The sequence below is a fragment of the Tiliqua scincoides genome, chromosome 4 (assembly GCF_035046505.1).
Source record: "Tiliqua scincoides isolate rTilSci1 chromosome 4, rTilSci1.hap2, whole genome shotgun sequence".
Lineage (NCBI taxonomy): Eukaryota > Metazoa > Chordata > Lepidosauria > Squamata > Scincidae > Tiliqua > Tiliqua scincoides.
In genome coordinates this window covers 209,508,223-209,531,472 of record NC_089824.1, presented here as the reverse complement: position 1 = coordinate 209,531,472, position 23,250 = coordinate 209,508,223, and the positions used below count along the sequence as shown (strand labels likewise).

Here is a 23,250-nt window from a genome sequence, read left to right as displayed (position 1 = left end):
CTCAATAAAAAGGGCTTGTTGGAGGCTAAGTGAAAGCTTCTTTTTCAGTTCCAGCTCTCCCCCTGCATCTCTACATTTGAATCCCTGTCTGCTATTTCATTCATTGCTCTGATTCCTTGCTGCTTCAGCTCCAGTCTCAACTCCCTTCAGTGTTCTCTGCACTCCCTCAAGCAACAAGGCCTAAGCCTTGGGTATTTCCCAAAGCAGTGTAGAACTGCTACATCTCAGTGCTCTTTGCACTCCCTCAAGCACAAGGCCTAAGCCTTGGGTGCTTCCCAGAGCAGGTTAGCGCTGCTACAAAACGCATGGTAACCCTGGAATTAGGAGCTTCAACTATGGACAACTTGCAGCAAATAAATGAGGAGCAGGGGCAGGAGCACATGATTTTCTTGCTCATCCCTAAACCATGGTTAACTGTTGCAACTGCATCACCCCAGAGTGTCTACCAACTTTTGTCCCACCCTATGGTCAGTAATAGCAGAACCTTAGGAGCTTGGTTGCTGCTGTTGGTGAATGTACCATAGCTTTCTAAATAATCCCCGATTATTTACATCTGTAGATCTCAAAGCATTTTACAAATACGTGTATATTTATTTTCACAACATCCCTGTGAGGTAGGGAGCTACAATACTATTATCCCCCTTGTGACACACATGCTCTTTAAGAAATAAAGCAGTCTAGAAATTAAACACAGTTCTTCTGACCACTCTGAGTCTGCCAATCTGCATATCCCCAGAATGGCAGCAGACTAGTCCCTTCATTCTATCATCACTCGGAATTGCTGAGTATACTTGGATAGTCCTTCAGCCTGATCTCGAAGTTCCCTCATCGCTTCAGAGTTCGGATATCGTGTGGCAGCATTTTTGGTGGCAACTGCCAAGTTCTTCAGCAAGCTACAAAACTGGCTGCTGCCACACAGGATGTCATTTCGATGGGCCTTCTCCAGGGTTTCCTGACATAAGGCATCCACCAATTTTTGTCCAATCATAATGATCAGTTTGCTTTGGGCTATGAAGGCTTCAGGGCTCTGGTCAGTGCTAAGGCTCTGGTGGAAAGTGTCAATGGCCTTCTGAACAGAGCCAAAATATAGTCTGCAAAGGTCAGAAATCACCAATTTCTTGGCTCCATCCAGCTTGCTTGGCCTCTTGTATTTTATTGTAGGTGATGATCTCTAGAGGGAAAAACAAAAGCGAGAAGTACAAGTTATCTATGAATACATACATACTCAGAAGCACTTCCCCTGCTGACTGGGTAAGAGGCACTTTTTCAAGTGGGTGCTCCTCTTTTTAGCAGGGGTAGAGTAACTGACCCGCCTCACCCCAACAGTGTCTTTTCTAGTGGCTGTCTGCTGGTGTTCTTGTGCATCTTTTTAGATTGTGAGCCCTTTTGGGACAGGGAGCCATTAGTTGTTTGATTTTTCTCTGTAAACCGCTTTGTGAACTTTTAGTTGAAAAGCGGTATATAAATACTGTTAATTATTATTATTAACAGTATTTATATAATAATAATAATAATTCCCATATCCCATCACCCTCTATTATCTTCATTGGCCACCAGTTTGTTTGGGAGCTCAGTTTAGGATGGGTTCTGACCTTAATGCCCAAAATGGTCTGAAATAGCTTAAGAACCATGTCCTCCCCTATGAGTCTGCCCCAGTTTTGAGATGTACCTATGTGGCTCTGCCCTGTGTCTCACCACCATCAGATGTTCTGTAGTGGCGCCAACGCATTATAAAATCAGAATCGGTGGTCGCCTGAAAGGTATTAAGGAATCCCAATAAGAAGTTCCTGATATATTTTTGTGCAGACCTTTTAGTCTGCACAAAACATGTTTTCTTTTTAATTATTATGGGTTACAGTTTCAAAATTGGTGTGGCGGTGGCGGTTATTCTGGTTTGTTTAATCTGGATTGAAGCATGACACGGTGCATTCATCTCAAGAGTGTGGAGTGCACACCAACAAACGGTTCTATGATTTGGTCACTACAAACTTCCCTAAGGCTGCCCTTATATACTGGGAGTAAGTCCCATTGAATGTATTGGAGCTGAACAGACAGGTACTAGACAGTACTGTAGCCTCAACCTCACTGACCTGTATTGGAACAAAATCAGAGTTTTCAGTGAGACCAACTCTTGACTTCTCCATATGTATGTTGTTTTTTGGCTTCTCCACAATGTTACTTGGAAGATCATCATCTTCTATTCTCTGTTCAAAATTGTGTGTTGTCATTTTGTGTTCTTCACCAATCTTCTGCTCCTTTCCATGTTCCTTCTCTTTGCAGCTGTTTCTGAACAGCAGCTTCCCATTAGCAATGATAATGGACACAAACCTCTTGATGTCATCCGGAATGGTGCGAGCCACCATCACAAACCGATCCAAGTCATCCGGATTATTTGGAGGTTTCTTAATGACCAGAACCTCAAGAGACCACTTGCAGTTGTTTAACGCCTCTCTTGTTTCCACCAGCATCTGAAATGAGTCCGTGAGAATATTTAGCTGCTTTTTAATTCTTGCCTGAAGTTTACAATCAGAGAGCCAAGTGGCATTTCCCTCAATCGTCCGAGCAAAGCTCAGAAAATCTGCCAGAGAAGACTCTATGTGATCAACTGCTCGATGGATCTCTTCAATGTTTCCCTTTAGATATTCTTGGTATCTCCATTTGCTGCTCACAAAAATCATTAGACTTGCAATTGAACTGGATACACTGTGCTGAAGCTTAGTCAAAGTTCCTATGGCCAAGTCAAGTTCCATGGTTGTTTTTTTAGTGGGTTCTTCTGAAGGCAATGGTCCTGATGATGATGAAATTGAAGAAGAAGAAGATGATGATGAAGCTGAACAAGAAGACTCCATAGAAGAACTTGATGATGTTGATATCATGCTGGTCCTGCTGTCTACACTTGAAACAGACAACCTGCTGTGGTCCAGTTTGCCATCTTTGATCAAGCATTGAGGAAAAGTATCTCCAGAATTATGGCTATGTTTTTCAGTGCCTTCCTTCTGCAGTGAAGGAACAGACATACCTTTTGGAATATCATAAAGAGTCTGATGATCCTCCTTTTCAATCCTGGAGGACAGAACTGCCTGAGGAACATCATAGTTACCATTCTGATGCAGCGATAACACATCGTGTGTGGATGGTACATCATACAGAGGAAGCTCAGGAGCAGTTAATTTCCTTTGTACAGGTGGAACGTCGTATGCTTGTAGAATCACGGATTTACCTTCAGTGGTAATTGGTGGTATGTTCTGCATACCAGAATCAAACCTCCTTGGTGGTACATCATAAAACATATGCTTATTTGAGGAATGATTCCGAGGAGATTGTTTTAATCCTGCTTTTTCCGGTGATACTGGCACGTCATAAATCCATTCTGATTTTCGAAGATTCGGCATGGTATTGTAATGATTCAAATGCTTTCCTTGATTTGCCGTTTCTGTCGAAATGCTAGGTTCTCTTAAAGTTGTTGGTGGGATATCATATACCTGGAATGGAGCACACACACACACACAAAACCTTTGTAATTTATGCAGAATTAAAAATGTACCCAGATCTTCATCCAGTGGCACACATCTACAGTGATTCTATAGTTGTCCCAAACCCTTCTTCCTCTATTCCAATCTAGCCTATCAACGTGACAGACCCTTTGTGAAATAAGAGGATGCCCAAAAGGACGCCATTATGGTAAGGCAGCAACGTTGAGGAAGAAAAAGATTTCAGAGAAGAAAGTGGAAAGAAAGATAACCACTTTTTTATTTTTTTGTCCTTCTCTTGTAGCAAGTGGTTTGTTCTGCAGTGCACTTGCTCTCTGCTAGTGCAACATTGGCTCCTGCAACTAGCAGGCATTTGGATTGGGCATAACCTGATACAGATCCCAAGAGCTTTCAGTGGTGTAGCTGAGGGGGTGCAGGGGGTAGCAACTGCACCAGGCAACAAGATTTAAGGGGGCAAAAATCTGAGCTTAACACTAGTGGCCAACATTGTGAAAAGCTTGGTATGTACAAATAGTAATAATACCATCATGTTATACACCATTTGATGTGGAATTTAATGCAGAATGCAGTGAAACGAGCTGTATCAAAATATCTCTATTCTATCAAAAGTTATAGCCAAATAACCAGAAAATAAAAACACAACTGCATTATGTAACAAAAACTGAACTTTCTTAACTCAAAACTGACCAATGAGACTGATTGTTCCAAGAGCCAATTAGGTGTTAATACCTCAAGTAACCAATAAAGTGTTAATAAGGGGGGAGTCTGGGAGGAGGCGGCAGAGCAAGTGGGCAGCTGGGGGGAGGAGGTGGATTTTTCCCCATTTTCACTTTTTAAAAGCCTGGGCGTGATGTCACTTCTGGGTCATCATTTTGAGCTCAGCACTGGGCTGCACAATCATTAGCTATGCCACTGGAGCTTGTCTTTCTGCCCACGGCACTTAGGCTTCAGCTGCTGCTCATGCCTCCAGCTCTGGCAACTGACCCCAGAGACATTGGATCGAACAGCACACATCTCCAGGTCTGGATTTGAGTTGGGCAACCCACAGCCCCAATCTCTCCCCCCGCCCCGACAACAGCAGCTCTGTTGACAGAGCCTGACCCAGGACTTTGAAATACTACAAAAGAGTCCCTCAGGCTTGATGAGTGATACTTACATTGTCCACAGAAGACTCTTGCCTTGTGCGTGTTCTTGCTTTTTCTGAGCTCAGTGGAATATCGTACAGCTGCTGTGCCTTTCCTAGGCGACATTCTGTGGCCGGGCGTAGTTTGGGGCCCTTTCTGGAAGAAGGTGGAGTAGCAAGACCCTAATTCAATTTTTAAAAAGAAGTTAACTTGTCAATGTTATCAGGAGTGCTGGGGAATCATTTATACATTTCCTTTAACCCATGCCTATTAACAGTTCTTTGATTTGGTCACGAGAAACCTCCCTAAGGCTGCCCTTGTATGCTGGAACTGCAGTATACAAGGGACTGCTGTATAACTACAGCCCCATTGCACTTATTGGGGCTTACTTCTGAGCAGACATGCACCGGACAGCATGGTAACTCTTGCGAAATGAAAGCAGAACAAAGGAATAGGGGGTGACCATGCAGCACACATTCACATCCAGGTCTTTCTCCATTCTGTGTGATCGCCTCACGCTACTGTGGGGATGTAATTTGGAACATCCTCAGAGTCAGGGACTTCTGAGCTCTGACAAGAGCGAGTGCGTGTTCTAGTGTGCAGGATCTAGCCTAGTATGCATTCAGGCCTCAGAACCAAAAGCAAAAGGCGGTGCAACATTAGGCCCTATGACTGGCAGGCAGTATGAAGGCTGTGGATTGGCCAGGCCTGGCTTAAATACTAGAAGACTGGACTTCTTTCTGTAGCTGAAGCTCTGTCTGCTGGTCCCTGCTTCCTAGCCACTGACTCTGGGGCAGCAATTTTCAACCTTTTTCATCTCACAGCACACTGGCAAGACGCTAAAATTGTCAAGGCACACCATGCTGCTGGTAGAGGACTCAAATCCCCAAATTACCCGACTGATAAATGAACCTCCCCAAAGTCCTGCGGCATAACTGTGGACTGTCCATGGCACACTAGTATGCCTCGGCACAGTGGTTAAAAATTGCTGGGTTAGAGAAAGGTCACTAAATTTCAGTTCAGGTCCACAGCCTTGACCATGACATTAAGGATTTGACTATTTGTGTTCTGCCATTATGACTGCAGAGATAAATGTGAAAACATGCAGGCAATGTCTAATGAAATCTTGGGAGCCAGAGGACACTAAGCAGGACTTTCAGTGGAGTAGGGACAGAGCTCTGCCTGTCTTCTTGCTAGAGCAGCTGTCAAAAAGAGGACCTATGACAATGGTGCATTGAAAAGAGATGGGCACTAGATGGCAGAATGGCTTAATGAACACTTTTCAGAACAGAATTCAAGGGTCTGTAGTCATACAGCCAGAGGAGCTCAGCCTCTAAAGATACTATAGAATAGGGTTTCCAAACTGTGGGTCAGGACCCACCAGTGGATCACAACCTGATTTTGGGTAGGTGGCCAAAGGGTGATGGAAAGATTAATAATAATAATAATTTATATACCGCTTTTTAACAAAAAGTTCCCAAAGCGGTTTACAGAAAAAAAATCAAATAACTAATGGCTCTTGATCAGATAACTAATAACCTCAAGCCCTGAGGCTATTCAAAAACCAAGCTGCTAACTGCCCACCAGCAAGGAGCTGAGCTCCTGCAGTTTGCAAGCATGTGTAAATATAGGGAGATAAATGTTTGTGGGTCTTTCTGGTTATTATTACTTATAAAGTATTTCTTTCTAGATCTCCTTTTTTAAAAAAACAACAACAGTCTGGTAAACCTAGGTGGGTCCTGATAGAGTGTGGTTTTAAAAAGTCCTTGTGCTAAAAAGTTTGGGAACCACTGCTATAAAACTTTAAGAAGGGGATGTGAAAAAACTAAAGCAATTAAAAGTATTTTCCTGGCAAACAGTAGACAAATCCAGAAGGATGAAACAAAGAAGGCAGGCAGCCTGAGTGCTCAGGCCATGTTGAACAAGAAGTTCCTCCAACAAAGGAGACACTAACAAACAGCTTCATAGAACAAAGTGAAGTCCAAGTGGCACCTGATGTATGAGAAGTACTGTTTTCTGAATTCTCACAATGCATTGAGGAGTGTGCCACATCACGGATTTTTACCTTCATCGCGGAAAGCCAAAGCAACTGCAAAGCAAAATCCAGTTCTGACTTTTCATGCTGCACACAAGCCCTTGACAAAGTTTAACAGCTGATGGACACATCCACCGATGTAAGGAGACTCTCACCTGAGTGACTGAAGACACACAGGCCCGTGAAGATGGGACGTCATATATAATACTTGTGTTCTTCAGGGCTGACGCCCAAGTTGCCCTGGGAAGAGTGTAGAGATGTTGCTGAGGAAAGAAAAATTGGGAGGAAAGTGAGTGTTCTCAAAAAATGCCATGAGCTCAGTTGCTAATGTTGAAAGACTGGCAGATTCTAGATAACCTTTTCTCAGTAGTTGCTGACCCTGCAAGATGGTTACACAGGCCTACAAAACTGAGGGTCAGAAAAGTTTTTCCCAAACTTTATGGTGGTCTGATATGAATTTGGGGTGCCAATTCCAAAAATGGCATCTGTTTTGCCCTGTCACGTCTAGTTTTGGAGATATAGTATAGCCTCATTAGTGAATAGTTCAAGCAGCTTCCTCATGAGGAAGCCATGGTGTAGGCTACCTCATGAGGAAGTTGCTTGAACCATTCACTAATGAGGATATACTGTATCTCCAAAACTAGATGTAATAGGGCAAAACGGATGCCATTTTTGGAATCAGTACCCCAAATATACCCAGGAATTGGTGTAACGTTTAAGGAATTAAATGTGTGTTGGCCTGTGTTATAAGCCTTGAAAACAATTGGGTGTCTGCCATGAAACTAAGGGCACAATCCTAACCCGTATTCCAGCACCGACATAAGGGCAATGCAGCTCCTAGGTAAGGAAACAAACATTCCCTTGCTTTGAGGTGGCCTCCATGAGTGTCCCCCAACTGCAGGATGCAGCACATGTCCCATTGGCACAGCTATGCCAGTACTGGAAAGTGGGTTAGGATTTGGGCCTAAGGCTGCAATCCTAACCACACTTTCCTGAGAGTAGGCCCCACTGAACAAAATAGGACTTATTTCTGCATAAACCTGGTTAGGATTGTGCCCTAAGTTCATTCATCAGATAACATGGCAATTTCTTCAAAGGGAATTTTTTGCTAGATCTTTCATCTCAGTATTTCTCAAACCCACTATGTGGGTTTTAGGTGAGTCCCCATTCATTTCAATGTGTATTCAATGTTAGATTTGATGCAACCGTGGTATGTGTCTGCATTTGGGGAAATGTTATAAATCAGTACTTTTAACAGGTTACTATATATGCTTTTAACAGTGATAGTCAATGGGGCTTACTCCTGGGTAAGTGTGGATAGGATTGCAGCCTTTGGGATATTTGGGGAATTTTTTTTTAACAGATCAGCAACTGCTTAGGAAGGTTAGGAGGTTCTTCTTTATTTTAAATACATTTTTAAGCATAAGTATAAGCTTCTAAACTTTTAATTTACTTACTTAATTTGATTTGATTTTGTCATATGGGGGTGTTAAAAATTTTGTTGCTTGATGATGTCACTTCTGGCCATGACATCACTTTCAGGTTGATGACATCCCTTCTGGTGGGTCCCAACACACTGACATTCTAAAAAGTTTGAGAATCATTGTATCTGCATTACGGATATGTGACAGCCTGTAACACGTGAGGCAGGGTGAAACTTTTGTGACTATTGAACAGGCTGGTACTTGAGAGATCAAAGGCCTCCTCCACGGTATCTACCCCCATTCCAGGCTGGGCAATGGGGGTACATGGGCTTCCTGGATTTGTGCCGGCTATATATCTGGCAAGATCCGAGAAGCCCCATAAAGGTGGCTGGAGCTTGGAACGGTTCAAGGGGAAAAAGGTTCCCTTATCTTGAGGAGATCTCTTGCCTATTCCTATGGTACACTGGTTTCAGAGCAGGCAATGTGACCTGGATGCACCAGAGCAGCTTAGGATTGGGCCACCGATCTCGATCCCTTTCCTAATGACCCCTAGAATGGAATTTGCCTTCTTCACAGCTGCAGCATACGGAATCAATATTTTCACCGAGCTATCCCCCACGACCTGCTAGACCCTATATCACTTTCTTGGTTTACCACAGAGAGCTCAGAGCCTATCAATGAATCTGTGAAACTGGCATTTTTTTACTCCATCACTGTTTGTTTTGTGTTTTGTGCTCCCCACCCCCCATCACTGAACAGTATAGAACTTCCACAAAAAATCTGTAAATAGATCATTGCAACATCAGGCATGTCACCGCAGAAAGTTTAGAGTGGGGGGTCAGGAGTTAAAGCAGGATCTTGCAATGCTAAAAAGACTGGCAAGTTGAGGAAGTAAACTGCACACAAGTTAACAGGCAATCAGTCAGGCCTTCCAAATACTGATGTGGCCTCCAAATAGTGCCTAGGAAAGTATGAATCAAACGTTTGGGAGTGTGCCACCTCTGCTTGTCCACATCGCATCCTATGGTTGCTATCCTGTCACCATACTCATGTCTAGAAACGCCCTAGGGGGTGGAATGAGAGTACATCTGAGTCAGGGCAACGGGAGTGAAAATGGTCAGTTTCAGACATCGTGTGAAACCAAGATTAAATCATGCTTCTGTGTCATGTCCCTGGGCCTTGGGCTTGCATGTGCCATGCGGAAAAGAAGGATTCTCCTCATCTTGGTTTAAAACAGGTTCTAAGATTTACAGGATGCTTTACTGTTGACCCAAGGCACTGTTTTTCAGCAAAGAAGTTACAAGGGGAGATTTCAGCAAGACACTGCTGAACTAAGATTTATCAGGAAATGTTCTGTTGTTCATTTTCACTGGAATAAATAGCAAGCTTTCTTGTCTCACTACTGTGTTAAAGAACAGTTCAGCCAGATCTCATGCACCTCTCTTCACAGAAGAACAGTTCCCCACCACAGTTTTTGCATTCCATGGCCACTTGGTCCCTTCTTCCAGGAAGAGTGAGCCATTCCAGGAACTGTGAGTCATCATTCCACTTTTTAAATAGAGGTCACTGCTAGGACATCTTCTATCCCACACTCCTTTGACTCCATCTTTTACAACTTTATTTTTCACTCCATCCATGTATACTATGGTATATGCATTACTAAGAATTTCACTCCGTACATGTCATGAAGTGGACTGTCATTCATGAATGCTCACACTATTATAAATGTTTTACATCCCAATCCTGTTCAGGGGTTATGGGAGTGGATCTTGTAATTCACTGCTGTAAGCCCCATTTCAAGCTGCTGCATGAAAGCTGCACCGCCGCGGTGTATTTCGGAGCCGCCGGTGCAAATGGCCACAGGCTCAGTTTGCTTGTGCCAGCAGCTCACCCAGATTGCACTGGGGTAGGTAAGGACAGCAGGGGCAGGTTGGGGACAGGAACGGGAGAACCTTGATAACAGCAGCACACAGAAAGATCCCATCCCCCTTTCCCCGGCCTGGCATGTCCCCTGAGGTAGCTCTTAGTAAGTCTTAGTAAGTGGCAAAGGTCTGAGGACACCAATCAGTGGTCAAGCATCTTATGGAAAATTAAGTAAAAATGACTTTTACTTATCTTTCCCATGCAATCTGGTCACCCCCCCCCCCGCCCCAATGGCATCTTGCAAGGATGGGCAGGAGGTCTGGCCTAGAAGGTAGAGCCTCCATTTGCCTGAAGATAACATCGACAAGGTCGCCAGTTCGAGGCCACCGGCACCGTGCGACCTTGAAGCAGCTGACAAGCTGAAGCTGAGCTAGTGGGAGGATGGAGGCCAGAATGTGAAACCAGATCAGAGAGAAACACATGAATGTTGTGGTTCTTGAAAGAAAGAAGCTTCTTTCATTTGTAAAAATCCCTACGGGGATTTAAATAAGCCTGCCTATGTAAACCACCTTGAATAAAGTCTTGAATAAAGACCAAGAAAGGCAGTATATAAATACCTGTATTATTATTATTATTGCAAGCTGGTGGGAGATATGATACGTTAATCTTCAAAATACCACAAAGCCATTGGTTATTTTCACTTTTATGCTGGTTCAACCTTCAGTCTCAAAAGACTATGGTAGAAGCCTATGGTAAAAGACTTCTAGGTAGAAGCCTACAGCACCCGGTATTCCCAGGTGGTCTCCCATCCAAGTACTAACCAGACCTGACCTTGCTTAGCTTCCAAGATCAGGCAAGATCAGGCAACTGAGGGAATTCCATAGCATCAAAGCTATTGTTGTAATCACCCTGCTCACCAATGTGCATAGCTTTGAATGCAAATCCTATTTTATAATACTTGAAGCTTTGACTTGAATGAATGGTGTGCATCATCAGTCACTGCAGCATGAGCATATCTCAGCCTAGAAAAGACTTAAAGGATTCACTGCCACAAGATGTGGTTATGGCCATTAGATTAGATGGCTTTCAAAAGGGATTGGGCAAATTCGTAGAGGAGAGGTCTGCCAACAGCTAGTCATTGATTATGTAATGGAACATAAGAACATAAGAACTGCCCCACTGGATCAGGCCATAGGCCCATCTAGTCCAGCTTCCTGTCTCTCACAGCGGCCCACCAAATGCCCCAGGGAGCACACCAGATAATGAGAGACTTGCATCCTGGTGCCCTCCCTTGTGTCTGGCATTCTGACATAGCCCATTTCTAAAATCAGGAGGTTGCGCATACACATCATGGCTTGTACCCCATAATGGATTTTTCCTCCAGAAACTTGTCCAATCCCCAGGGAGCACACCAGATAACAAGAGACCTCATCCTAGTGCCCTCCCTTGCACTGCCCTCCTTGCATTGCACTGCATTGCAATGGTTACTCCATTCCATAATGGTTACTCTATTACAGTTACTTTATGGGATGTCTGTTAGTATGTTAGACAATCCTAGATGCTAAAAAACCATCACGTGTAAGAACATAATACAGATCATGCTTTGGTTGTCTGGTACAAAGAATGTATTTTGTACTAGGGACAGGGAATGAAAATAAGGAAACGGTTCAAAAATACTACTATATGCCTAGAACAGTCCAAAAGAAGAATGAAAACTTAATTTGTATTTACCTTAGCTGTTGCTGGGGAGGGTTAATAAATCCAAAAAATAATCATTTGACCTAGCCAAGGGTATAAATATTGGAAGATTGCTATAAGTTTTTGCCATCAGAACTATGAAGGTTAAGAATATAACCTAGAAGTGCCTCTGTGCTTGGACACCACTGGGAATTTCTTGATGGCCTAGTCAGCTTAATACAAATTGTAATCAAGATATATTGGACCAGTAAATCAAATTCCAAACTCTAACAATATGAACTGTGTTTGCAGCTTTTTGGCAACCCCTTTTTCACACTAAAGCAAGGTTCAGAAGTGGTACTGAAGAGCAACAGCAAGGAAAGCCCTGTTGCTTTTGTGTCCTGCTGATGGACTTTGTTTTGGAGTATCTAGCTGGCTTCTGTGGGAAGCAGGTTGATGAACTAGATGGACCCTTGTCTGACCTAGCACGGCTGTCCTCAGGATGTTTTACTGTGCTCAAGTGAAAGATCCTGAGAATAGCCATGCTAGGTCAGACAAGGGTCCATCCAGTTCCTCAACCTGCTTCCCACAGAAGCCAGCTAGATACCCCAAAGCAAAGTTTCTCTGAATTGGCTCACATTTAGAAGAAATGTGAAATCACTAAGGCACCAATGAAAACATCAGATGGGCTGCATAAAGTTATTACTTGGTCTTCTTTAGCTGTATATTGTGCTGAACTCTCAAATGGGCAGTAACTTTGGCTGTTTGCTCAGGCAACAGCTGATCACTCCCCAGCTGTCTCCAAGTGATTTTCATCTACTCCGTTTCTATTCCTGCACTCAGCTGGCTGTTCACCCTCCACACTCTTTAAGCATGTTTGTGCATCTGTGTTGTGATGGATTTTAATGACACAGTTGGTAACACAGTAACAACTGCGACACCATGTAAGATGAAACTTGAAAGTCAAATCCTAGGTTTTAACATCCAGAAGGTTTTACTACCTGTTTCAAAGAACCCATAAGTGATCTGGTAAGAAAGTTATGCTTGCAGTTCATGTTGGCCTTATCAACCACTTAGAGTGCAATCCTGGCCAGGAGGTAAGTCCGTGCAGGCCCCCTGTGCCCATTCCCAAGTGTTGTGAACATGCCATGAAGCACGTTCACGCCAACTCAGGAGTTGGCTGGGTTGATCCCAGATCCAGCCTCCTTGCCAACTGAAAAGAGTACATTCATGCCAGCCTGAGCAGGCTGGCACAAGGGGTTTGAGAGGGAGGGGGCATTTGGGGGAGGGGGAAGCAGATCAGCTTCAAGAGGGGGATGGGATGTGACAGACAGCACCAAATCTTAACCCCCATCCCTGGCCCAAGCAGCCTTACATGGGCTGCTCGAATTTGCACTAGTGAATTCACTGGCACAGATCTGAGTAGCCCCATAAGGTTGGGGGAGGTAAGGAGAAAAATATCTTCCCTGAGTTGACCTCCAGCCACCTCCTAACCTGTGCTGGATAGAGTGCAGGCTGGTCGGCCTGCCTGTTCCAGTGCAGGTTAGGATTGGGCTGCCCAAAGGTAAGAATTGCCTTACTAGGTCAGACAAGGTTTGTTTAGTCTAGCAGTCTCTCCAACAATGACCGACCAAATGCCTCTGGGATATCCCAGATGGTGTTGGTCACTAGCCTCTGATACTCAAAGGCGCACCAACTCTGAACTAGTAAATTCAGGTTTACTTTCCTTGTCATATCTTTCATGACTTTGTCTAGTGTTTATAAAGCCCCCTAAGCTACTCCACATCATGCAGTAATTAATTCTATAATTTGTATTTGTTCACTCCCTCTAAAAACCATTCTGAATTTTATCAGTGTCTATCACTGTTTCCTTTCCCCTTCATTGTCTTTATTTGTAAATCAAGAAGCTCCAAATAGCTCTTTAGCTTTTCCTCCATTTAAAGTGATCAAATGCTTTGCAGTGGCATACTAGTGGGGGTGCAAAATACTAAGGGCGCAATCCTAACCAACATTGGCACTTTGGTGATGGTGAGAGTGGAGAAGGGCAAGAAGAGAAGCTATGAAAGAGACTCCCAAACAAGAGGATTCCTTGGCCTTTGGCTTTTCCTTCAAAGTCTGTGATGCTTTCAAAGACCAATCGGAAGGTCTGGAGAAAGCACTACAAGTGGAAAATGGCAGGCTGAGCAGAATTACAAGTAGATTGGGGTTGGGCAGACTTTTTGTTCCCAGAAAAATTGTGGTTCACTCATGTATTTTAAACTTACAAAGCAAGAGTGTAAACTCAGTATCTCTTAACAGTTAAGGCAGAAATAATTTGTGTGAGGTAACACAGAAAACAAATCTTTTTTTGTCTCGTGGCACCCTGGCAAGGCACTAAAATGGTCAAGGCACACCATCAGCTTTTTGACAATTGACAAGGCACACTGTGCTGTCAATGGGGGCTCACATCCCCCAATGGTCCTATTGATAAATGACCCTCTCCCAAATTCCCGTGGCACACCTGAGGACCATTCGCGGCACACCAGTGTGCCACGGCACAGTGGTTGAAAATGGCTGAGCTAGTGACTGGTGATCCACAGGAAATGGTCACCAGACTTGGTCCACTGCAGCTCCCACCCTGAAGTAGATAACTTGTGTGTCTGTATATGGTGGGTCTTTTCTATGCACGTTCATAGAGAACATGTGTGAAGGAGAGAGAAGGGGGAGTTAAAATATACAGTTTGAGAGATGCTTCATTCTTTGAGGGCAACTTTTGCTTTTGAGATTTTGTTTGCATCTTTACCTGACTTGATGAACTTTGGGCCTTTTCACTTAGCAACTTCGCAGCATAAGCGGGTACTTCATACACGCCTTGTGTTGGTGAGGAAGAAGCAGAGGAACAAGGAGGATGCTTTATCCAACCATCCATTTTTTCGTAAACAGACAAGGACACAAGGGTCTTGTGTGCTGAAAGATCCTGGTACACAGCCTGTGAGTTTGTTGGCTGTCCTTGGTAATCCTGCTGCACGGAGGGAGACTGTGAAGAGATGAGTAGCTGGAGACGATTTGCAGGAGCCAGGCCTTGTTTTCCATGGAGAGAACATTTCCACCAGCCCTCACTATCAAGAAGATTCTGCTCAAGAACTGTCAGGATATCACCTCTGCGGAAGGCAAGCTCATCGGGACACTCCGCCTTGTTGTCATATAACGCTTTGGCCAAGGTGTTCTGGAGGAGAAGAGATTCAGTTTAAGATGAGATACAAGATACTTGTTCTGTAGCCACAAAATTTATACTGAAGCCCCAAGTAGGACTTCATATGAACCAAGGTTCAGCCTCAAGGCCAGAATCTGCTTAGATCCCAGTTCTGCTGTTTTTTTCTTCAACAAACCACAGCCCTCATATAATTTCTTGATGTTTCTCAGCTCACAATTATCACTGAGATGGGAAGCCTGTACTGATTCAGACTGCAGGTGGGGTTTACATGATAGAATGCTTTCCCATACAAGAAAACTCCCTCTACATAGAAATGTAAGTAACTGGGAGAAAGGTTCTAGCCCTGCCTTTTTCTCATATGCTAGCTTTTTATGTGCAGGGATTTGGGGGGAGGAGGAACAACCAGTCATGTGAGCCACCACCTGCTGTGTTTAGCCCAACACAGGTTTACCACCTTGAGAGAACTGGGTCATAGAACAAGAACGGCACAAATGAGCTCCTTCATTTGCACGGTCCCAGTAAATCAGATCAAAGGTCCTACACTTCCGTGTTTGAAGAAGGAACACCAGGAGCAATGCAAGGAGGCAGGTGATGTTTTCCACTCACTTTTAGTAGGTAGAAAGCGGATCAATGAGGATCACATCTACAGTAGGCAGGCTGGTGAAGGGCATCCTAAATCTACCCTCCTTGGCCCCCTGCAGTCCGCCACTGATGTAACCCACATCACCTAGCCTTATGGATGGGTTGCACCACCACAGAATCTAAGTGTGACCCAGCACATTTATTATTATTATTATTATTATTATTATTATTATTATTATTATTAACAGTATTTATATACTGCTTTTCAAGTAAAGTTCACAAAGTGGTTTACAGAGAAAAATCAAATAACTAAATGGCTCCCTGTCCCAAAAGGGCTCACAATCTAAAAATATGCAAAGGAATACCAGCAGACAGCCACTAGAACAGACAGTGCTGGGGTGAGGTAGGCCAGTTACTCTCCCCCTGCTAAAAAAAGGAGCACCCACTTGAAAAAGTGCCTCTTACCCAATTAGCAGGGGTTATATATAAAGGATGGGATCCTGAAAATTTCATCTCTCAGTTGCTTGAAAGCATTTATGGAGTTAAATCTGAAATTGTGCAAGTGACATCTGCAAAAAAATCTCCCCAGGATTTGGATTTCCCATATACATTCACAGCAAATTTTCTTAAAATGACAAGACATTTTCACCATTTAACCCTAAATGCATCCAAGAGGAACCAGGCTCTGGGACCTTCCTAAATCTTGACCCAAATTCCATCAGCACACGGCTGCAGGCATAGCAATTTGGCTATAGCAATATGAAGCTCACGGAATGTGTAGTGTTATGCTTCAGTCCTGCTGATTTCTCCACTGCCCATCAATTTCTTCATTCTCTCACCTCTGGAAACCCGCAATACGTTGTTAGTTTCAACTCAGAACCACTGATGGTGCAACAAGCGCTAGGTATTGGTGGACTACTTGAAATATTCCCACACAATGTTCCTATAACCAGTACCATCAATATCTTGTACAGATATTATGTATTATTGTGGATCAGGCTCCCAATCGAAGAGGAAAGAGAATTAAGTTGTTGGAAACAAGAAAACAGTAATATACCTTAAACAGGATGTGAGAGGTGAGTAATATCATGCATAGTCAGGAAATTGCCACCATAGAGGGACAGCTAACTCAGTTACATAGTATAGATGCAGAGACTTGGATAATGAGTCTATTTACAAAGAAGTTGTACAAATGCTCCTCTGATGAAGATGGTATCAAAAGCATGCTGGAGTATCAGTCCTAGCAGCTGTACTGTATCTGTTGTGAATTTATAGCTGCTCTTATATTCTTCAGTTGTAGCAGCACTTGCCCTCCCCCCACCCCCGGTGAGAGTTCTTGGGCATAGAACTGAGAGTCTGCTCTGGGCGTAGAATGACCAGTTACAGTGCTGCCTCTGTGCCAGCCCTGTAGTGCCAGGGCAGGATGGGACTGGATTCTAGAATGCTCCAAGCAAAAGGGGATGCAAACCGCAAGCATCTCCCATTGTGCCAGCCTAACTTCACTGAGAAGCCTGGGTTAAGAATTCAAAGCTGAAATGCAATCCAAAGGCATAAGTTGCAACAGGAACATAAGGCCTATATTTTTACCCACAGCATTTGCTGAGAAGAAACAGCTGCTCTGGAGTATCAGGAGGAGAAATGTGTTTGCCTGCTTCGATGATGAAAGCTGCCTTTTGTTGATAACATCGGTTTCTTTGCAGCGATGGTCAAGGAATAATCACTCTCTTGTAAGTCCTGGATTGGCAACACTCGCTCTTATCCACTGCTCTAGCAGATGTCCAAGACAGACAGCAACAGCCCTGTTTACCTTGTGAAGCAGTCTGCATCAAACCAACTTGCTTCAATGGACAAGTCCAGCCTGTTTGTCTGTTTTGACAATTCAAAGCATCCCTTGAAATGGCCAAGTGCCACCTTTGGAGATTTTCCACAAGCTGTGTTCTGAGTTCCAAATGCCAGGAAACTGGGGGTGGCCAACTCTTTCTTGCATCTGAGCTCCCCATGGTATTTATTTTTTTGCAATTTATTTTCTTAGCACCATCAGTGTGCACAGTGTTTTAACCACGTTTCTCTCTATGACGACGGGTCTCTGCCCCAAGGAATTACTACCCAAAATTTGCCGCAGAGGTGACAACAGAGGAAGGGTAAGGAAATGGGAGCTGGAGTAGAGTGAAGAAGAAGATGTGTTTATTTCCATTACAGCCCAAACCTATCAAGGGTGTATGGCAGCAGATTGTGCAATCCACAGTCATAGGCTGTGGTGTAAAAGCCATGCCAGTTTCACACAACAGAGCCTTTGGCAGAAATGGCCATTGGCACAACGCACACACCAGATTCAACCAGATGCTCTGCTGGCCCAAATAAGGTGGCCATGGGGGTGGACTGTGGATGGACCGTGGGTGGTTCAGGGGAGGTCTGGGGTGGGGACAGGGACAGCAGGGACCAGGCTGGAGGGGGTGAATCCCAGTAGCAAAAGTGCATGCTGAGTCCTAATCCCAAATTTTTTTTCTGCCCCATCCCTTTTGTCCCCTTGGACTTATGACAGCAACATAGCTGGGAAGGGTGGAATGGAGAGGGCTGGGGTTTGACAGAGGCTAGGGGGGTTGTTACGTGAAAATCCCCTTTTTTCTTTTTAGTTGTGATTTTCTCTCTATATTTGGTTATGTTACTATGGACTAAAATATCATGCAGGCTAAACTTCTCACACAGGCCACATTTCCAAAACTCTGGTCAAGTCACAAGCTCATGGTTACACAGCCACCACCTCCCCATGGTCACACATTATGGGAGGAAGTCTGGCATCTTAAATCATTGTTTAAGTGTCTCCTACATTACTGTATTCATTGTATTGTTTTAACCCAATCACTGTTTAAGTACTGTATGCAAACTTGAACTGCCTTCTTGTGTTGCTGATTCATGGTATTGTTTAAGTTTAAGTTCCCCCATCTTAACATGGTATTTAAGTTCCCCCATCTTAACCAACTTAAACATGGTATTGTTTAAGTTCCCCCATCTAGGAAGCCAGCCATAGATCCCATTGAATTTTGCTGATAACTGACATCCTGATCCTTTCAATGTTTTATCCACTCCAAGCACCCTGATATGTGGTAGTAATCAAGCTATCATCCAGCTCAGCACTGCCTCCTAACCCCTTTTTAAGAGAGGGCTTCCTCTCACATGCTCTTGCTCTCTCTCCAAGGACCAACACATCTGTGTTGTGTCAGAGGGTCCTCTTCACAGAACTCTCCCCCCCCCCAACTGCTCTACAGGACAGGTAACTATCTTGCGCCTGGAACTCTTTCCCTTCTTCTCCCCCCCCCCTTTTCTCTCCCCTTCTCTTCCCATCTTTAGTTAGCAGCTGGGATTGGCAGATCAGGGACCCCTAAAATCCTTCCCTACAACCTTTCCTTTTTCTAATTTCCTCGGATGCACCAAATACTCTTTACACGCAACCACCATGAAAGCTAGGTACACTAGATTCTAAGTACTAGGACCAAGAAACATACACATCATTTCGCCATATGCATTATGTTTACCTTTGTGCTTTTGTAATAAAACTTTAATCTTTTATTAAAAGTTATCTTTCTCTCATCCCCTTTAAGCAAAAGGGAATTTCTCTGCATGATGCCGTCTTGTTATCCAGCCTACGATCCTAAGGTTCCAATAAGGGCAGTGTAATAATTCCCCTAAACAAAACAGCCCTTTTGGTAACAGGGTGGCATCTGGCACTGGGTGACCTGCACCAGATGCTATCCCCTCTGATAGCAGCTCCCTTTGTCTCCTCAGATTTGCACCAGCTAAAGTGCAAGCTCCCAATTTGCCCCTTCCAAGCCTCCCAATTTGCCCCCTAAAAGCTACAGGAGATCTGTCCCCTTTACATCTGGTCACCCCATTACTTTTTCTCCAAACTTCTGCTCCTCCTTCTAATATAGGCACTTTGCCTGTCTTGCACCTCAGCAGACCTCAAACAGCTCAACCAATGAGAATAGAAGCATTTGATTCTGGGTGCTAACATTCTCTGATGAACGGTCAAAGATCAAGAAGGATGAAGATGATCTTCTAAACAATGGTCTTCACTGGGCCCAGTGAAAAGTCTTGCATCCTTTTGAGGGGGTCATGGCTTAGTGGTGGCTCAAGAGTCCCTGTAACCAGGGCTTCTCCAGTTCTCAGGGAGCAGGGCTGAGAAGGACCTCCCCCCCCCCCCCCAAGATCCTAAAGAGCTGCTTCTGGTCACAGCGACAATGTAGTGGTCTGACTCAGTATAAAAAGGCCTTCATATGAGCACATGCCCACTCTTCATGAGTCAGCAGCAATGATGATTCAGCAGTATAAATACTGTACTGTCAGAAAATGGGTGTGTATACATTATTTCCATTAACCTTGTTTCAATAATCTTATTTATCATAGCCCTCTAGAGGCCCAATCCTGTCCAACTTCCAACACCAGTGCAGGCAATATGCAGACCCAAGGTAAGGGAACAAATGTTCCCATACCTTGAGGAGGCCTCTGTGATTGCCTCCCCACCACAGAATGCAGTGCACACCCCATTGGTACAACTGCACCAGCACTGGAAAATTGGATAGGATTGGTCCTGGAGTATTACGTCCAGTTCTGGTCGCCACATCTCAAAAAGGATATAGTGGAAATGGAAAAGGTGCAAAAGAGAGCAACTAAGATGATTACTGGGCTGGGGCACCTTCCTTATGAGGAAAGGCTACGGCATTTGGGCCTCTTCAGCCTAGAAAAGAGACACCTGAGGGGGGACATGATTGAGACATACAAAATTATGCACGGGAAGGATAAAGTGGATAGAGAGATGCTCTTTACATTCTCACATAACACCAGGACCAGGGGACATCCACTAAAATTGAGTGCTGGGAGAGTTAGGACAGACAAAAGAAAATATTTCTTTACTCAGCATGTGGTTGGTTTGTGGAACTCCTTGCCACAGGATGTGGTGACGGCATCTGTCCTGGATGCCTTTAAAAGGGGATTGGACAAGTTTCTGGAGGAAAAATCCATTATGGGTTACAAGCCATGATATGTATATGCAACCTCCTGATTTTAGAAATGTGTTACATCAGAATGCCAGATGCAAGGGAGGGCACCAGGATGCAGGTCTCATCTGGTGCGCTGCCTGGGGCATTTGGTGGGCCGCTGTGAGGTACAGGAAGCTGGACTAGATGGGCCTATGGCCTGATCCATTGGGGCTGTTCTTATGTCCCTAAGGCTGCAATCTTATGCATACTTACCTGGGACTCTCCTGGGAGTAAGTCCTATTGAATTAAATGGGACTGAGTAGACATGCATAGACAGCATACTAACTTTGTCCTTGTATTCAAACTGCCAACTCTTTCCCTCCTGTGTTGTGACATTATCTTGTGAAAACACAACTTCCTTCCTGCAGCTCATGAACGCAGTAGTTTCTTAGTATCCACAGTGAGAAAGGCCAATGGGAACCTTAACCACTTTTGACCAACCAACACATCTCACACACAAAGACAAGGAACAGGATGGAGAAGGGCAAAGCTGAGCATGATGTAAGATGCGGAATCCCAACATAGGGGCATGGGGTATGAAAGAGCATAGCATGGCGAGGGGAAAGATGGACTCTTCACTTGCCTACACTTCCTCCCCCCAGATATTTTTAAGTAGCCATTCTTCTGGTGGGTGCCATTTCTGATTATTAGGTGTGAGGGGGAGAAAATGTCTTTAGAAAGCAGTTTCAGGGAGAAAACTAAGCATGGATGGGGAGAGGGTTCAGCATTTCTAGCACATAAGGCCCTGCAACAGTGCGAAGATCATGCTGCCTCTTAACTGTGGATCCCCTGGACGTTGGATGATGCCCAGGCAGACCCTGGATGGTGCCTGGCAGTTAGGCTGGTTCGGGGAAGGGTTGTAGGTGGGGTGGGGGAAGACAAGAGGAGTAACTGGGCAGGAAGGGGGAGGAAATAGGGGGCATGTCAAGGACAGGATTGGGAGGATACAGTGGTAGCAACTTTTGCTGGATCCTATCCCCCATTTTCCAACCCAAAATTTTTTACATACCTCCCTATTGGCTGCCTGATCACCTGATCATGAGTCATGGAACAGAACTAATGCAGATAAATAGTAATGTCTATTTCTGAATATACGGGTTGAGCAGACGCAAACGAGTAGGTGCCTGGAGGAAAGCAATAAAGCTCCCCAAGCAGCAGCGCCCTAACATCTCAACAAAGCCAATCAGAAATCTCTGAGCAATTTATCTTAGCCAGTTTGAAACAAAGGCTTCTTTTCTGATTCTCTGGCCACAATTAAAAAACAAACTTATTTTCTCCCACTTCTATTGTATTGGCAACCTTCAGTCTCGAAAGACTATGGTATCGCGCTCTGAAAGGTGGTTCTGGCACAGCGTCTAGTGTGGCTGAAAAGGCCAGTTCGGGAGTGACAATCCCTTCCACACCAGGAGCAAGTGCAGTCTGTCCCTGGCCTGTCTCCCTGGCTATGGGCCTTCCTTCTTTGCCTCTTTGCCTCAGACTGTTGGCAAAGTGTCTCTTCAAACTGGGAAAGGCCATGCTGCACAGCCTGTCTCCAAGCGGGCCGCTCAGAGGCCAGGGTTTCCCACTTGTTGAGGTCCATCCCTAAGGCCTTCAGATCCCTCTTGCAGATGTCCTTGTATCGCAGCTGTGGTCTGCCTGTAGGGCGCTTTCCTTGCACGAGTTCTCCATAGAGGAGATCCTTTGGGATCCGACCATCATCCATTCTCACGACATGACCAAGCCAACGCAGGCGTCTCTGTTTCAGCAGTGAATACATGCTAGAGATTCCAGCACGTTCCAGGACTGTGTTGTTTGGAACTTTGTCCTGCCAGGTGATGCCGAGGATGCGTCGGAGGCAGCGCATGTGGAAAGCGCTCAGTTTCCTCTCCTGTTGTGAGCGAAGAGTCCATGACTCGCTGCAGTACAGAAGTGTACTCAGGACGCAAGCTCTGTAGACCTGGATCTTGGTATGTTCCATCAGCTTCTTGTTGGACCAGACACTCTTTGTGAGTCTGGAAAACGTGGTAGCTGCTTTACCGATGCGCTTGTTTAGCTCGGTATCGAGAGAAAGAGTGTCGGAGATCGTTGAGCCAAGGTACACAAAGTCATGGACAACCTCCAGTTAATGCTCAGAGATTGTAATGCAGGGAGGTGAGTCCACATCCTGAACCATGACCTGTGTTTTCTTCAGGCTGATTGTCAGTCCAAAATCTTGGCAGGCCTTGCTAAAACGATCCATGAGCTGCTGGAGATCTTTGGCAGAGTGGGTAGTGATAGCTGCATCGTCGGCAAAGAGGAAGTCACGCAGGCATTTCAGCTGGACTTTGGACTTTGCTCTCAGTCTGGAGAGGTTGAAGAGCTTTCCATCTGATCTGGTCCGGAGATAGATGCCTTCTGTTGTAGTTCCAAAGGCCTGCTTCAGCAGGACAGCGAAGAAGATCCCAAACAAGGTTGGTGCAAGAACACAGCCCTGCTTCACGCCGCTTCGGATGTCAAAGGGGTGTGATGTGGAGCCATCAAAGACAACAGTGCCCTTCATGTCCTTGTGGAAGGATCTGATGATGCTGAGAAGCCTGGGTGGACATCCAATCTTGGGGAGAATCTTGAAGAGGCCATCCCTGCTGACCAGGTCGAAAGCCTTCGTGAGATCTATGAAGGCTATAAAGAGTGGCTGTCGTTGTTCCCTGCATTTCTCCTGCAGTTGTCTAAGGGAGAATACCATATCAGTGGTGGACCTGTTGGCTCGGAATCCACACTGTGATTCTGGATAAACGCTCTCTGCAAGTACCTGGAGCCTCTTTAGTGCAACTCGGGCAAACAACTTTCCTACAACGCTAAGGAGAGAG

General features: G+C 44.8%; 1 protein-coding gene across 1 annotated transcript in view; it reads right to left on the bottom strand.

The window, feature by feature from the left end:
* Positions 1-660: 660 nt before the first annotated feature.
* Positions 661-23,250, bottom strand: part of CASS4 (Cas scaffold protein family member 4) — a 34,862-nt gene continuing 12,272 nt past the window's right edge. The window contains exons 2-6 of the mRNA XM_066625585.1: positions 14,397-14,819; positions 6,806-6,913; positions 4,648-4,797; positions 2,091-3,482; positions 661-1,171 (exon numbers count right to left, since the gene is read on the bottom strand). Coding sequence (XP_066481682.1) covers positions 758-1,171; positions 2,091-3,482; positions 4,648-4,797; positions 6,806-6,913; positions 14,397-14,819 — 2,487 coding nt within the window. The 3' untranslated portion in view covers positions 661-757. The remainder of the gene's footprint in view (positions 1,172-2,090; positions 3,483-4,647; positions 4,798-6,805; positions 6,914-14,396; positions 14,820-23,250) is intronic.